The following is a 16,294-nucleotide window of genomic DNA, read 5'->3' as shown; positions in this document are numbered from 1 at the left end:
CTAAGAAGTAATTAAAACAAATTCAAAGGGTAGTCAGTGGGAGGATGAAAAAGGCAATTTGATAGCCTAATAAGGAAAGAAGGAAGGATTTGAACACTGATATTGTTTTACATAAGTGCGTTGCCACATACAAGAAACAGATTTCTTTGTTTTTTAATGTTTATGTTAAAATGCTACAATTAAAGTCATTAAAGAAATCATTACATCATGAACTACAGAGGATGCAAAAGAACACGATTTGGACATTAACATGCATTGACTAATATGATAAAAATATTATATCATAAAAGCAAAAGAATAATATAATAAATAGAGTGGAATGTTGATAGACTATTGAAGGTACAGTGTTTTAAAATTAAACCATGAGTCTGGTGTGTGTGGTTCCTCAATTCTCTCTTATCTTCAAATCTGTTGCCAGCCTCTACTTGGTTTTGCTGCTGGATAATGGTTCCATCTTTTGGTTTTGTGGCAAATTGTTGTAAATATAACTCTGCTAACTCTCCTAAGTTGTAGGATGTAAACATGTAGCAACATTTCTGTGAACCCAGACTGCAACTCCATGATGTCTGTGTCCTTTTTTTGCCTGAAAACAGCACTGTGTCCAGCCAACGTCTTGAAGTGTCCAGTGCCTGTCTACGTAATCTCAGACAACCCACAATGCTGATATTCAGTACTGATAACTTGCCAAGTGAATAGAGACCCTGAAACTTCCACTGTCCTATCGTTAGACAAAGTCTGATGTTTAGTGTGCCTCTTTGCATCTTTTCTACCTTTACTTCGACTTCCCTCCCTGTCTCTCACATTGGGTACCGCAGAGTTTTTTTTTTTATCTTGGACAATAACCGAGCCAATATTGCATTGTTTCTGGGACAACTTATTTGTGTTCCCGTGGGATCCTCAGCTCCAGACAGTATCACTCTCAGACTCATTGGTACACTCAAGCTTCTCCACCACAGAAAGGTAGTCATTCTAGAAGGACACACACACACACACACACACACACACACACACACACACACACACACACACACACACACACACACACACACACACACACACACACACACACACACACACACACACACACACACACACACACACACACACACACACACACACACACACACACACACACACACACACACACACACACACACACACACACACACACACACACACACACACACACACACACACACACACACACACACACACACACACACACACACACACACACACACACACACACACACACACACACACACACACACACACACACACACACACACACACACACACAGCCAACCACACCCACCCTATATATATTGTTCCCAAGCGCTTACCTGTCAGATTTTCAGTCCTTTTAAGTATAAATATATATATATATATATATACTTAAAAGGACTGAAAATCTGACAGGTAAGCGCTTGGAAACAATTTTACCACCAAAACGATTAACTTTCTTCTAGCTGCTCTTACAGGTGCTGGCTACAGTAACCTTGTGTTTATAGCAACCTGCAGTTTGACGTTCTTCAGTGAACGTCCCAAAGGGATGCTATATTGACTCAGTACTTAATGTTTAACGTGCAATTCCACTTAAAAACATATTTTGGATTATAGTAATTTTATGCCGCAGTCTGAAAATCGCTATATCAGGCTGTAAACAAGCCAAAAAAGAACGCTGTTCGGCGACAATCTGTAGGGTTGCGTCTCGATCCGCACATACAATCCTACACAGTGTGCTCGAAATAGTAGCCTCGCTCTAGGTAGAAATCGAATGCAGCACACTATTTAGTATATAGGATGTTATTTGGATCACCACAGCTCTAACTGGCTCAAACAAGCTTCATTAAAGTCAGCAGATCCCCCTGTCCTGTACAACATACCCAGAACCGCACATTACACAGCAAATAGTTCAATCACACGACTTCATCAGTTTACTTTTCTTTAGTGCTTTATATTATTATGATTATTTTATTATTTAAAAAACAAGCTATTGCTAATTTACTTTTCATTAAATAACAGCAGATTAAATTAACAGTAAATAGCAAACTGTATCTGTAACCATATTACTTAATACAGAAACATATTCACCCACCTAATGAAGCAGCAACTTGAACCCTGACTGATCTTTCTTGTAATTTCACGTTACTCTTCCACGTTCCTATTACTGTTTTGCTGAAAACGTGTTAGTAAAACAGCGCCACCCGGTGGAAGCTTGTGTTTAATTCTTGATCAAAGGTGGAAGAGTTTTAGCATTTCCTCACAGTAAACCTACACGTTCATTTAAAAAACACGTTCATTTATTTTTGTTCAAGTGAATGTAAAAAAGCACATGTTTGTAACAATAAGTAATTTTTGTAACGTAAAGCAAACAAGTATTCCTAGTAAATGTACTTCAAATGAAAAAGGAATCCTTGTAAATGTACTTGACCTAGGCAGTTGTAGCCTAACGGTTAAGGCAGCCTTTCTCAATCTGGCTTCGTCAGGGGTGCCGTCAAAAATATTCTGACGTTACTGATATTATGAAATAAATTTAAAATACAAAAAAGTCAAGACGCTGCCGAAAGAACTTTCAGATCTACTGGACAAAGTGGTGGACATTGTTAATTTCATCAAGACACGACCGTTAAAGACCCGTCTGTTTTCGATTCTGGGAGCAGAACATCAGGGCTTGATGCTACACACGGCCGTCCGCTGGCTTTCACGGGGGAAGGTTTTGGGCCGATTGTACGAGTTAAGAGAAGAACTCAGAACATTCCTGATAAGAAAGAATTCTGCGTATGCAGAGTTTATGGTAGCTGCACGAAACTCACATACTTGGCCGACATTTTTAGGCATCTCAACGAACTGAATGCTAAAATGCAAGGCAAAGAAGAAAATCTTCTCACCTCGCAAATTGCGTGGCTTTAGATCCAAGCTCACACTCTGGCGCTCCTTTGCGGAAAAGGGAAGACTTGAGATGTTTCCTTTGTGCAGTGAATATTCAAACAACAGCACACTTTCTGACCTTATCTCTCAGCATCTGAAAATTCTTGACAAAAGATTTAGTCACTATTTTTCGGAGTCTTTTGCCCAATTTGACTGGGTCCGTGACCCTTGGCGCTCATGTGCACTGGACAGCTCAAAAGACTTGCCACTGCTGGCACAGGAGCAACTAGCAGAGATCAGAGAAGATCGCACATTAAAAATACAATTTCAAGACATGACTTTGGACAGGTTTTGGATATCATTGGAGAAGGAGTACCCAATGGTTTCAAGTAGCGCCATTGCAATTCTGCTACCTTTCTCCATGACATATTTGTGCGAACTGAGCTTTTCGAGCTAACTTACATCAAGAACAAGTACAGGGAGCGACTGAGGGCTCTGGACCAGGAGCTCCGTGTCTGCCTCTCATCCATCCCTGCCAGAATAGGGTGATTGTGTGCATCATCCCAGGCTCAGGTTTCCCTTTAAAATTAATTCACGTTTACCCCTCCCTCTGTAAATGACACCTTATGGTGTGTGTGCGTGTGTGTTAGCAGTCAGAAGGATGTAAGTTTTTTAATACATTTTAGACTGTGGTGACTTGAGATTTTGCATACTTTTAAAGGGTGTCGTGACTGAAAAAAGGTTGAGAAACACTGGGTTAGGGTACTAAGCAGAAGGTTGCTGGTTCAAACCCCACCACTGTCAGGTTGCACTGTTGGGCGCTTGAGCAAGGCCCTTAACCCTCAATTGCTTAGACTGTATACTGTCACAGTACTGTAAGTCGCTTTGGATAAAAGCGTCTGCTAAGTGACGTAAATGTAAATAAAAATAATTTATACTTGTAACCTTACTTAAATAAAGAACCCATATAACTTTAATTAAAAGCTAATCCTTGTAACTTAAAGTTAAAAGTGATTATCGTAGATTAAGAGCTATCAGGGGAGGAACTACGACTTCATGATGGACTTTGAAAAGACACCAGAGCTGCGTCCAAAATCGCATACTTCCATACTGAACAGTACGCGAAAGCAGTATGCGAGAGCAGTTAGTATGTCCAAATACATAGTATACATCAAAAAGTACGCGAAAAGTACACTGCCTGTGCAGCCATTTTTGAGTATGCTAACGATGCACACTTACGGTCCGATAATCTATCCCATAATGCAACTTTGTGGGGAACGACAGAATTAATTTAGTCTGATTGTTATATAAAATTGTTATAACTGTGGCGATTAGACGTCATGCATCACGTGACGTTAGTAAGATGGCGGACGTAGTACATCTGAGGTTGCATGCATACTGCACACTTGTGTACTGAAAGAGCTTACTGCTTTACCGACCGCGCAGTGCATACTGCCTCGAATCTAGTACATACTGTTTAACTATGCGATTTCGGACGCAGCCCAGGTCACCAGCTGGCAAGTCAAGAGGACCAAGGTGTTTCCCATCTGCTTGCCTCAGATAGTCTCATAAAGAAACTTCAACAACCTCCAGTCACAATTATTAAAACAGGTCAACCATCTATAGTAACCAGTTAGGTGAAGGATGTGGTAAAAATGACAGATTAACAGATTTCACGCTCCACTGTGGACAGATCTCAGACTCAGACGTTAGCTATGGTAGTTTGTGTAGGTCTATATGAGGATTTTACAAAAGCAGATGTCATCCATGCTGTTCTTAGCGTGATTAAACCGGGTGCCTTTAAAGACTTGCTGCTGACTAAACAGATGAACTATAGTTGAGCTCAAACGTTTTCTTAGGACACACTTACACACAAGAATAGTGCTGGATTGTTTTAGAAGCTTAGAAATGGCAAACAACTGGACAGGGAAAGCACACAATGGTTCATGTATTGTTCAATGGGGCTAAAACAAGTCCTGTCTGCCTCTTAGCAGAATAAATCCTGCAGTCAAGCTGTACACAAGCTAAAGTTTTTCCTCCTGTTTATGTATTGTGTACACCAGGGGTCCTCAAACTTTTTAACCGAAGAGCCAGATTACTGTTCTTCAGTGTTTCGGGGGGCCGGACCGCGGGTGAAATAGTAAACACACCCAAAAAAGCTATTTACTGTGTATACTGGATGTATTGTCTGTGCTTTGTATAATTGTAGTTCATAATGATAATGCAGAAATTTTATTTATTTTAATAATTTCCATTATCCTACCTCATACAGTGTTTCCTTAAAAAATCTGTGTGAACTGTGAGCCTGCTTACCTAAAATAGGTAATATTTGTGAATTACATATAGGATTTAAGGTTTTAACTAGAGCCAACTTTAAATCTGCCACCAGATGACCATTGTACTGCCCTACTACTACTACTAATAATAATGTTTAAGTAATATATTTACTTTTTTTTTTTTACCCCTTTTTCTCCCACTTTAGCGCATCCAGTTTCTACCCGTCAATCATCCTCTCAGTAATGCTGGTCCCTGCTCCTGATTGGGGAGGACGAGGCTGCTCCACACCCCCTCCGAAACGTGCACAGCAATCGAACATCTTATCACCCACACTTGACGAGCGCAGTGCGGCACAGGCCTACCGCACTCCTTCCCCATCACCGTGCCGGTGCCACCAACCAGCCAGCAGTTGTGTTTGTGTTTGGTGTGGGAAAATTTACTGGCCAGTACAAAGCCCTGACCTTAACCTTATACAACACACTAAGGATAAACTGGAACACTGACTAAGCCTGGCCTTATTTTTTATTAATTTTTACTTTTTCTCCAATTTCACCCCCAATTTTCAACTCTAATCTAGTTGTATCCAATTACCCTGATTGCGTAACGATTTGCCTGTACCGATACAACCCTCCACTGCTGACTAAGGAGCTTCGCAACTGACACACACCCCCTTCAACACGTGTGCAGTACCGACTACATCTTTTCATGTGCACGAGGCGAGTTCATATGCCGACCAGCCTTGTGTACGGACAGCCACACCCTGATCAGCATTATAACTCAACTCTGCACAGGCGCCATCAATCAGCCAGCAGAGGTTGTAATTGGTCCGGCTTATCCCACCCTGAGAACAACAGCCAATTGTTGTATATGTAGCCGCCCTGGCCAGCCAGATGGCAGAGCTGAGATTCGATACAATGTATTCGAAATCTAGTGTGTTAGCGTATTTAACCGCTGCGCCACCTGAGTGGCCCAAGCCCGGCCTTATTACTTAACATCAATGCCCAACCTCACAAGTGCTGCACTGATGCGAATGCCCACAGTTCCAAAATCTAAAGCCCTTACTGAGCAGTGCAAACTTTCAGATCAGTAAAAGTGGGTCAACACTATAATACTGCTCATGGTATTTAAGTCTAAACATGGTTCAGAATAATGTTCTGCAAAGTTGTATTTCATTTACATTATAAAAGATTTACTTTTACTAAAACAGTGATAAATTGTGTTTACTTCATGAATGTCAATGACATACTCGTGCTGTGAGATATGGAAATCAAAAACCTTCAACATTACTTTGTTTTGTCCACTTCAAGAACTGCAACAGCACAATAGTAAAAAAGAACATTCAAAAGAATAACACATGAATACAAAAACATTTCAAAAATTACATTTACACATCACAAGAATATAAAATAAAAAATAAGAAAATATTCAGTCAGACAAAGAACCAAATGTGAATCAAAACAGAACACTACACAGAGAAAAGAAGAAAAAGAAAGCTATTACCTTATGGCTTAAGAGTGCTGAAGATACAAATTGACACTTCATTTCAGTCATCACATTGCAGGATTTTTCAAATGTGTCAGTATTCCAGTTGCTTTGCAGAGCATCACTGACGTTTGACCGAAGATTGAAATGTTTTTATTTTGTGCTCAGATATACACAGATAAAAAAAATCCAAAATGTTAAGACCTGATGTTCACAATCTAAAAATCATAACTTTTCAATGTGCAAAAGGCAACTGTGATTAACCAATCACACACAATTTAAAAGCTGGGTTTCTTAATCCTGCAAACAAACCTGTTTTAATACTAGTTATATTTTTATGTATGTTTTATCTTCCAGCATTTTGTGACCTGAATTAGCCATGTCAAAACTGTAGCTGTGTCTCAAATCACATACTGTACTGTAATAAAAGTTAATCATGTACTAAAGCAGAACAGATTTTTAAATAGTACAAACATTTGTACATTAAAAGTTTGTTAAACATAAAACAAAGCAAAGCAAAACTGCTGCTAAATGACCAACAATCCTGACACACCTGACAAGTCCATGTAAAACTTATTCATAAATAACATAAAAAAGCAACAATAACATACAACTGTGATTTAAATTTAGGCACTAAACGTTTAGTACCTAAAAATTACATAAAAATTTGTGTTGTGAATATTAGTGCTGGATTATGTATAGTGCTCTATGAAGCCAGCTTGGCAGGTGCTATTATATATATTATATATATTTTTCCTGATTTGGCGCACTCAATTTTTGTCTTCTGCTGCTGAGAGATACCAGATTGCATCCAAGAAGAGCACGTCGCTGTACACACCTCTTCCGACACGTGTACAGCCCTCCTCTTCTCGCCCATGCACTCTGCACAGGCGTCTCTTCCGCCAATCAGGGTCCTTACACAGCGTATGAAGACCCACCCACCCACACACAAACAGTCTGGGCCCCCACCCTGCAGATACAGTGGCCAATTGGTATCTGCTGCAGGCACTGCCAATTATGCCCGCCAGATGGCAACACAGTTTCGAACTGAGGGGTTCAGAAACTCGGTGCTGGTGTGCTAGCGGAATATCCCGCTGCGCCACCTGGGCGCCAAGTGCTATTATATTTTTAACAACACAGCTGTTGCTGTAACAAGTACTGTTGCCTCTTTTTTTTATTTTTTTTTTTACAATTTTAAAAAGTAAAGAAAAAATAAATCCATAAAATGTGTACACATTAATGTACATTAATAATTGGCATGAAGTACATAAGTGTGGGTCACTGTTGTGTCACAGGCCCACCAGCTGAAGCTCAGCACCCCTGCTCTAGGCGTTTCTATGTAATTAATAATAAGTCATTTAGAATAGAACATAAATGATGTAATTTGAGACACAGAAAGGGCACTAGACCAAACCCAGCCTTTCAGAACACTTCCGATTTCACACTATGCTTTGTAAGAAGTCTATGCTTAAAGTGTAACTGTGAAACCACATTCTTCAGGTGGTAATGAGGTGGTTTTTAAGCCTAATAAAAAAAGTAACTGTAAGGATGACATGCAACACAAAGAATCACTGCACGACCGACGGTGGATCTTACACCCTGGTGTAAAGTGTGAACAGGTGCTGCTAGATTACTGGTAACGAACATTGTGGAGTCTTCTTTACACCTGTCACAGTTTCATGATCACAAGTGGAACACACATATATAGAGACACTGAAGATGACTGATTATTCAGACACAACAGTATATACAGTTTGGTCTATAGTAATTACAGAATGCTTGTTCCAGGCAAGATCCCCTATAAAGGGAACAGGAATGCTTGTTTACACTGTGTGTACCACTGTGTAGAGTCAGAGTGGGAATGTAGTGTCGATTATGTCTGTAGATTAAGAACAGGAGTTCCCTGCTATGCCCTGCCATAGCTCCAAGTGATAAAGCAGTAACTTTTCACAGTCAAAATAAGAAACGTTTACAGTAACCATCTGTCATTTTCCAACACTTCAGTTACAATCTGTATTTAAAAAAATCTCTCCGTCCTGTTAACATCCATGACAGGACATTCAAGTCCTGAATGTTTTTATCTGTAGTGCTCATAGTCAAAGTACAGCTAAAACGTCCTTCCGCATGTTGTGCCTTTTCCCAAATCCTTCCGTTACCAGAACGAGGGAGTAACCGAGGGGTCCTGCTCCTCAGACAGAGCATCACACAAAAGACGAGAAGCCTGTGAGAGGAGTACGCGAGCCCGGTGCGGGCTGTCCAGTGGGTGTGTACACTCCTCCAACACTGTGCTGAGTTATCACAGTCTGAAAGTAACCATCCCCATCCGCACTGGCGCACTCCTCGTACGCGCAGGCCAGCGTCTGCTTTAGGCCCTTCTGCTGCCGTTTCCACGAGTTGAAGTAAGACGGGTCGCTCATGTAGTGGTTCACGAACGAGTGCTTGATCTGTTCCTCCTCGCACTCGCTGTCTGTGGCCTGCGATACGAGAGCAGAAACATGAAGTAACTACATACAGTAGGTGTAGTACATGTTAATCTACACAGAATAATAGTGCTTAGTAGGAGGAAACCGGAGCTCCCTGAGGAAAGCCACGCAAACATGGAAAGAACATGCAAACTCTACACAGAAAGGACCCAGATCGCTCCACCTGGGAATCGAACCCAGGACCTTCTTGCTCTGAGGCGACAGTGCTACCCCCTATTTTAAAATCACCCTCTTTTAAAGCTCTTAATGGAAAACGCTCCCACCTCTTGGATATTACTAAACATCTTTTATAGCCAGTGAGCCAAACCTTGTAACTTTTCTTCTGATATGATATGGGTTTTTATTATGTGTGTGTGAGTAATGCACACACTGCGTTTTGAGTAAAACCTGATACTTAATTCATTACCCATAATTATACTCATCATAAAATAATCTAATGTAATTTTAGAATGATAAATATATTGTAGATTTAATGGTAAATAAAGGAACCTAAATAAGCTCATAAAGCTGTTTCAGCAATCACATCACAATTCCTGCATCCTTATGGTTGTTTTTCATTTATTTATTAGGATTTTTAAAAAATGCATTTTCTCCCTTTTTAAGCGTGTCCAATTTTTTACCCCTGCCCCGATTGAGGAGAGCGAACTGACACACAGGTCAGCTCCCTCCCTGAATAAACAACAGCCAAACATTGTTCATATAGCTGCCCAGCCGGATGGCAGAGCTGAGATTCGATACGATGTATTTGAAATCCCAGCTCTGGTGTGCTAGCGTATTTTACAGCTGCGCCACCTGAGGGGCATTTATTAGGATTTTAATGTCATGTTTTACACACTTGGGCAGGTAGGCACTGGTCACACAAGATTCATCAGTTCACAAGTTTAATGTCTAACACAGTCATGGACAATTTTGTATCTCCAATTCACCTCACTCGCATGTCTTTGGACAGTGGGAGGACACCGGAGCTCCCGGAGGAAACCCACGCAGACACGAGGAGAACATGCAAACTTCACACAGACAGTATCCCCACCTGGGGATCGGACCCAGGACCTTTTTGCTGTGAGGTGACAGTGCTACTCACCATTATGGTTAAATTTGTTTAACAAATGAAATAAGTCTCTTTTGGAAATTGAAATGGGCAATTTGATCTTTTAAAGTCGTGTATTATCTGCATTATATTAATTTAATATAATAAATTATATTTTTATATTTTATATATGTAATAATATCTGTATATTTCACAACTCTCCACACCCTTTCCCCCATTCCAGTTTGGATATGTTTAATTTCCTTGTGCACTCAGATTGCCTCTTCTGGTTGTACGACACCATTGCTGGCAGAGGAGGGCCACAGGCTAGTACACAGCACCTCAACAGGGGTTTTTGGTCTGTTGGTCCTGGATTCTGTAAAGCTGCTTCAAGACAATGTCTAAATTTGACTTGACCTCCTACACTCCGACAGTGGAGAGCTCTGTGAGAGCTTCAACATGTACAGATGCCCGCACTAGTGTCTTCGTATTATTCTGCCATTCATGTCAGCGCCTTCACAAGACGGTAGGAGACGACCATGCAGTGGGAGGAAGCTTATCCTGGACCGACCTTACCTCCATAAGACACCATCGATTGGGTGTGCCCTGCTGATACTCAAACTTTGAAACTCCAGACTTGACAGTGGTGGGCTAGTGTACCAGAATGCTGCACCACTATACCACACACTGTTTGTGTTTTTATTTGAAGGTTATATTGCATTCTTTGTATGATACAGAAGAACACACAGTGGGTTCCATCGTTTTAAATTAATAACTCTGTGCCAGATGATGGCCCAATCTCAGAGCCACATTATAATAGCAGCATCACTGCTGTGTTGAGAATTGCACTTCTCCTACATTACATCTGATCAGTGTTGATCTAGTAATAGTGCTTTTTTTTTTTATTAGTGGATAATGTAGGTTGAACTAACACTACTTACACTGTAGCTCCATGTTCTTTAATAAACTGGGAGCTCAGAGTTCATAGAAAAAAATAGTTTCAGTTCTTCATTGTTAGAGAGTATGCGAGCAAGTCTAAGCTTCTACCAGGACTTTACCTCAGACTCTGAGAGCTCAGCAGGCCTCTCAGTAAGAGCTGTGGACTCTGTAGAGACTGCACCATTGTAGGTATTGCAGATATCTTCATCTGAGTAGTGCAGGCCTGCAGGATTGGGTCGAGGCGGGGACCTGTAATGACAGAAATGGAGTGGAAGTACACCATTCAGTGCAAAATTAAAACATACTTTATATTACACTTTTAAAGGTAGGCCTTTCTTATATTTGGTTTGTTTGTTTTATTAGGATTTTAACGTCATGTTTCACACTTTGGTTTCATTCATGACAAGAATGGTAGTTACTCATTACACAAGATTCATTAGTTCACACAAGGTTATATCGAACACAGTCATGGACAATTTTGTATCTCCAATTTACCTCACTTGCATGTCTTTGGACTGTGGAAGGAAACCGGAGCACCCGGAGTAAACCCACGCAGACACGGGGAGAACATGCAAACTCCACACAGAAAGGACCCAGACCGCCCCACCTGGGGATCGAACCCAGGACCTTCTTGCTGTGAGGTGACAGTGCTACCCACTTAGCCACCATGCCGCTCTTCTTATATTTGGAAAAAAAAGTATCAAATACTGCAGTATGTGCTGGAATGTGAGGTCAAGAACGACAATGGGCATGGTCGTGATGGTCAAACTGACAAGAATATGGGAAAAGTAGTGAATTAAAACCATCACCAAGCCACTAATGAACTAATGAAAACTTTGGTCTGACCAGTAGCCACATATGAATGTGAAGCCTGGACGCAGATGTATTCAGGCTTTTAAGAGCAAGTCCGTCAGAAAACTTTAAATCTCATGTAGGAAGATAATGACCACTGAGCATGTTGTTTGTTTGTTTATTAGGATTTTAACGTCATGTTTTACACTTTGGTTACATTCATGACAGGAACGGTAGTCACTCATTACACAAGGTTCATCAGTTCACAAGGTTATATGGAACACAGCCTTGGACAATTTATTATCTCCAATTCACCTCACTTACATGTCTTTGGACTGTGGGAGGAAACCGGAGCACCCGGAGTAAACCCACGCAGACACGGGGAGAACATGCAAACTCCACACAGAAAGGCCCCGGACCGCCCCCACCTGGGGATCGAACCCAGGACCTTCTTGCTGTGAGGCGACAGTGCTACCCACTTAGCCACCATGCCGCCCCCACTGAGCATGTAAGATAGCCAGAACAGAAATGGAGCAGTGTTATGACAGGACTTGTGGAGGCACTCCAAGAGTAAGCTGAATTGACAACATCTTGACGTGGATTGCATTATCAGGGGCGAGACAGAGGGCATTGGAGAAGGCTGACCCTTCTGTGCAGCCAACCATCACAAAGCAATGACGGCATACTGACGCGATGTGAATAAGGATGTTTATACTGCACAGGGGTGCATGGTTGAGGCCTGAACATAAGTGGTTTAATGTTGAAACTTTACCAATGACTAAACTTCTGACAATAATAAAAAAAATATATATTAATTTTAGAATCATTGTACACATGCAAAGAAAATGAAAATCATAATACATGCTTTAGAAAATAAATAAAATCTTATTCAGGCTTCTTATGAAGTCTAATAGCAAATGATGTCAATATTCTCTCCCACAGAGCCGGATATAACCCAAAGCAAAAATGATTAGATCATTATGGGGAGAAAAAACCCAACAGCATTATTATGTTCTTTTCAGCTATTACAACAAAAATATGAGTCTGTTTTAAGAACCATGTTGAACATTTATGTCTTTTAAAACGTATTACATAGACACTTTAGGGCACAATTACCTGAAAGAATAGATTGTTCGTTTCCCAGTGATATTAGGTTTATGTCTGTATATTCAGCTAGTCATGATTTAAAAAGCAGAATAAGAACTGTAGAAATGAATAAAAATTGGCTTCTTTGGTGTGTACCGGTTAATATGAGGCATATAATTTTTAACCAAATTGAACTACTTTTTAATGGAATTATCTTTATTAGAACTGTTCTAACCAGCCCAGAATCCTATTTTTTCAAAATAAATTATTTAATAATATTTTTTTACTGAAAAGGTATATTACATGTGAAATAATGAAGTGGACATATCCAGATATAAACTACAGATGGAACATACAGTAAATTAATTAGGCTGAAAGACTCCAGAATATTCAATATAAATTCTATATACAGTAGAGACTATAAATGTGTTCCTACTTGGTGCCGTTCTTTCTCAGGAAGGAGCTTTTAACATGAATGGGCCTGCTGTTCAGCTCCAGAGCTGTGAAGCCACCATTATCCAGAGTGACCGCCTCCTCCACCGTGGACACAGCTATACCTAAGGGAGTTAGCATATCATCATCATGGCAACACCACCACCAGGATACAACACCTAGTGCCAAAAAAATCTTAAACACCTTTCACCCTGTTCTTCAATGGTCAGGACCCCCACAGGACCACCACAGAGCAGGTATTATTTAGGTGGTGGATCATTCTCAGCCCTGCAGTGACAATGACATGGTTTTACATACCATGTCCACTCACTGTCCACTCTATTAGACACTCCTCCCTAGTTGGTTCACCTTGTAGATGTAAAGTCAGAGACGATCGCTCATCTATTGCAGCTGTTTGAGTTGGTCATCTTCTAGACCTTCATCAGTGGTCACAGGACGCTGCCCACAGGGCGCTGTTGGCTGGATATTTTTGGTTGGTGGACTATTCTCAGTCCAGCAGTGACTGTGAGGTGTTTAAAAACAGTGGTAACTGTCTTAACCACTCATACCAGCACAACACACACTAACACACCACCACCATGTCAGTGTCACTGCAGTGCTGAGAATGATCCACCACCTAAATAATACCTACTCTGTAGTGGTCCTGACCATTGAAGAACAGGGTGAAAGGGGGCTAACAAAGCATGCAGAGAAACAGATGGACTACAGTCAGTAATTGTAGAACTACAAAGTGCTTCTATATGGTAAGTGGAGCTGATAAAATGGACAGTGAGTGTAGAAACAAGGAGGTGGTTTTAATGTTATGGCTGATCGGTGTATAGCGGCTCAATGTGTGAGAACAGAGAGTGAGTATAGCTGAATCTGCAGCTAGAGTCCTATAAGCTCAATATGGGTTTAACCAAGTTGAGGTGAACTAAAGGGAATGGAGAATGGTGCTAGAAATAATGCGGTCTGCATCACACCTGTTCCACAGCTCTTGTACTTCTTGTTCTGTCCGTGCAAGATGAGCACGAAAACCACCAGCAGCAGCAGGATCAGACCAATCAGTGCCAGGATGATCAAAAACCACCACTCTTCATAGAATGGAGTGTCCACCTGAGCTGTGGGAGCACAAAGGTACAAAGAGAGAGAATGTGAGTGCAAGCAAGGATGAAAAAAAGACAAAGAAACAAAGCACAGGCAAAACAAACTTTAAAGAAAGGTTCAATGTTTTTTAGATTGTAATGGGACATACCATTTTAAAAAAAGTCACAACTGGATTTGATGTGATATGTAACACACAACTTCACAAGTTGGTTTGACTTACAAAAAAGTCCCAATTTTGTTTTAAGTGAAATTATTGCAAATATTATTTGAAATATAGTGATCACATGTTTGCTGGTTCAAACCCCACTTTTACCAATTTGCTACAGTTGGGCCCATTAGCAAGGCCCTAAAAAGTCAATTACTTGCATTGTATTCAGTCACAACTGTAAGTTTGTTTATTTGGATTTTAACTTAATGTTTTACACTTTGGTTACATTCATGACAGGACAGGTAGTTACAGGTAACATATGATTCATCAGTTTAAGTTTAATGTCAAACACCATCCGATTTGTTTATAAGCCTAGCTGATAAAGCTTTGGGCTGACAATCAGAAGATTGTCAGTTCAAATCCAGGCTTTGCTATGCAGCCACTGTTGGGCCCTTGAGCAAGAATGAATTGCTCCGTCAGTGCTTGTAAGCTGTCCTTTTCCCAAGGCAGCAAAGTAACTCCAAAGCATGATGCTGGTTTCTAAACCGGATCTAAAAATTTACATTTGTATTAGTTTTGTGTTTTTAAGAAACCTGATAAGAGTGTCCGCTTTAGTTTGGGTAAATATTCCACACATTGTGTGTTGTATCGCTAGTTTTCGTCGTTCTTTGTGGTACTTTGCGCACTTTGTGAGTACGTGTTGGACTGTTATGGTTATTTTACAGTGAACGCAGATCCAGATCAGCCCTTCCTTCACTAGATGTAGATGTGTCATTTCAGACAGTCCAATGCAGCATCTGTATATGGTCTATATATCTGTTAGGCCCACTTTTAAGCAGCGGCTTTGGTCAAGCTTGGATCTTGAGATGAATGCCGTGGAGCCTTGTTTTCTGTCTGCATTTCCTATTAATTCTGCCACATGTTTTTATATAGGCAGTAATGAGTAGTTTTATATCCAGTGGGTGAAGTTTGCAGTTTATGTATTTCTGTCCGGTTTTCTTTGCTATCTGGTCTGCTTTGGTCAGTGGTAGCCTAGTGGGTAGGCCTTTGGTCTATCAACTAAAAGGTTGAGAGTTCAAATCCCAGCTCTGCCATGCAGCCATTGTTGGGCCCTTGAGCAAGGCCCTTAACCCTCTCTGCTCCAGGGGCGCTGTACGATGGCTGAACCTGCGCTCTGACCCAAGCTTCCAAACAAGCTGGGATATGTGAGAAAGAATTTCGCTGTACTGTACACATGTATATGTATATATGACAAATAAAGGCAATTTATTCTGTAACTTATTTCCAGGATCCAGCATAACATGATGTTTGCAATTATTAAGTTCTTTGTGTTTTATCATTAATGTATTCAGGATTGGGTTGTGAAGTGATAGCATTTCCATTGTGTTGAGGCAAAACTGAAAGTCTGTACATATCATGGTTCTTTGTTAACCCAGAGTCCTAATATGTTCTATGGTCATTTCTAGAGCACATGCTTCCAAATCAAGCTGTTTGATTGAAGGACTGCCTTTTCTGGTTGCTGGTTAGCTACTATTGCTGCTGATTTGAAGTTCTTGGTGTTGAAGCCATCTGTGAAGAGCAGTGTGTGGGCAGGGAATTTTCCTCTAATGTTGAAGAATCCTTTCAGTTATTGGTTTGGATGTGTGTTTA

At 40.7% G+C, this 16,294-nt stretch overlaps 1 protein-coding gene across 2 annotated transcripts in view; it reads right to left on the bottom strand.

Annotated features, from left to right (window-relative positions):
• Positions 1–6,310: 6,310 nt before the first annotated feature.
• Positions 6,311–16,294, bottom strand: part of sdk1a (sidekick cell adhesion molecule 1a) — a 563,685-nt gene continuing 553,701 nt past the window's right edge. Inside the window, exons 42-45 of one of the 2 annotated variants that reach the window (XM_063012551.1) lie at positions 14,373–14,510; positions 13,394–13,514; positions 11,199–11,328; positions 6,311–9,104 (exon numbers count right to left, since the gene is read on the bottom strand). In XM_063012551.1, the coding sequence (XP_062868621.1) occupies positions 8,832–9,104; positions 11,199–11,328; positions 13,394–13,514; positions 14,373–14,510 (662 nt within the window). In that variant the 3' untranslated portion in view covers positions 6,311–8,831. The remainder of the gene's footprint in view (positions 9,105–11,198; positions 11,329–13,393; positions 13,515–14,372; positions 14,511–16,294) is intronic. The other variant, XM_063012559.1, reaches the window with a different exon arrangement.

This window comes from Trichomycterus rosablanca, chromosome 2 (assembly GCF_030014385.1).
Source record: "Trichomycterus rosablanca isolate fTriRos1 chromosome 2, fTriRos1.hap1, whole genome shotgun sequence".
NCBI lineage: Eukaryota > Metazoa > Chordata > Actinopteri > Siluriformes > Trichomycteridae > Trichomycterus > Trichomycterus rosablanca.
This window is presented reverse-complemented; position numbering and strand designations above follow the sequence as displayed.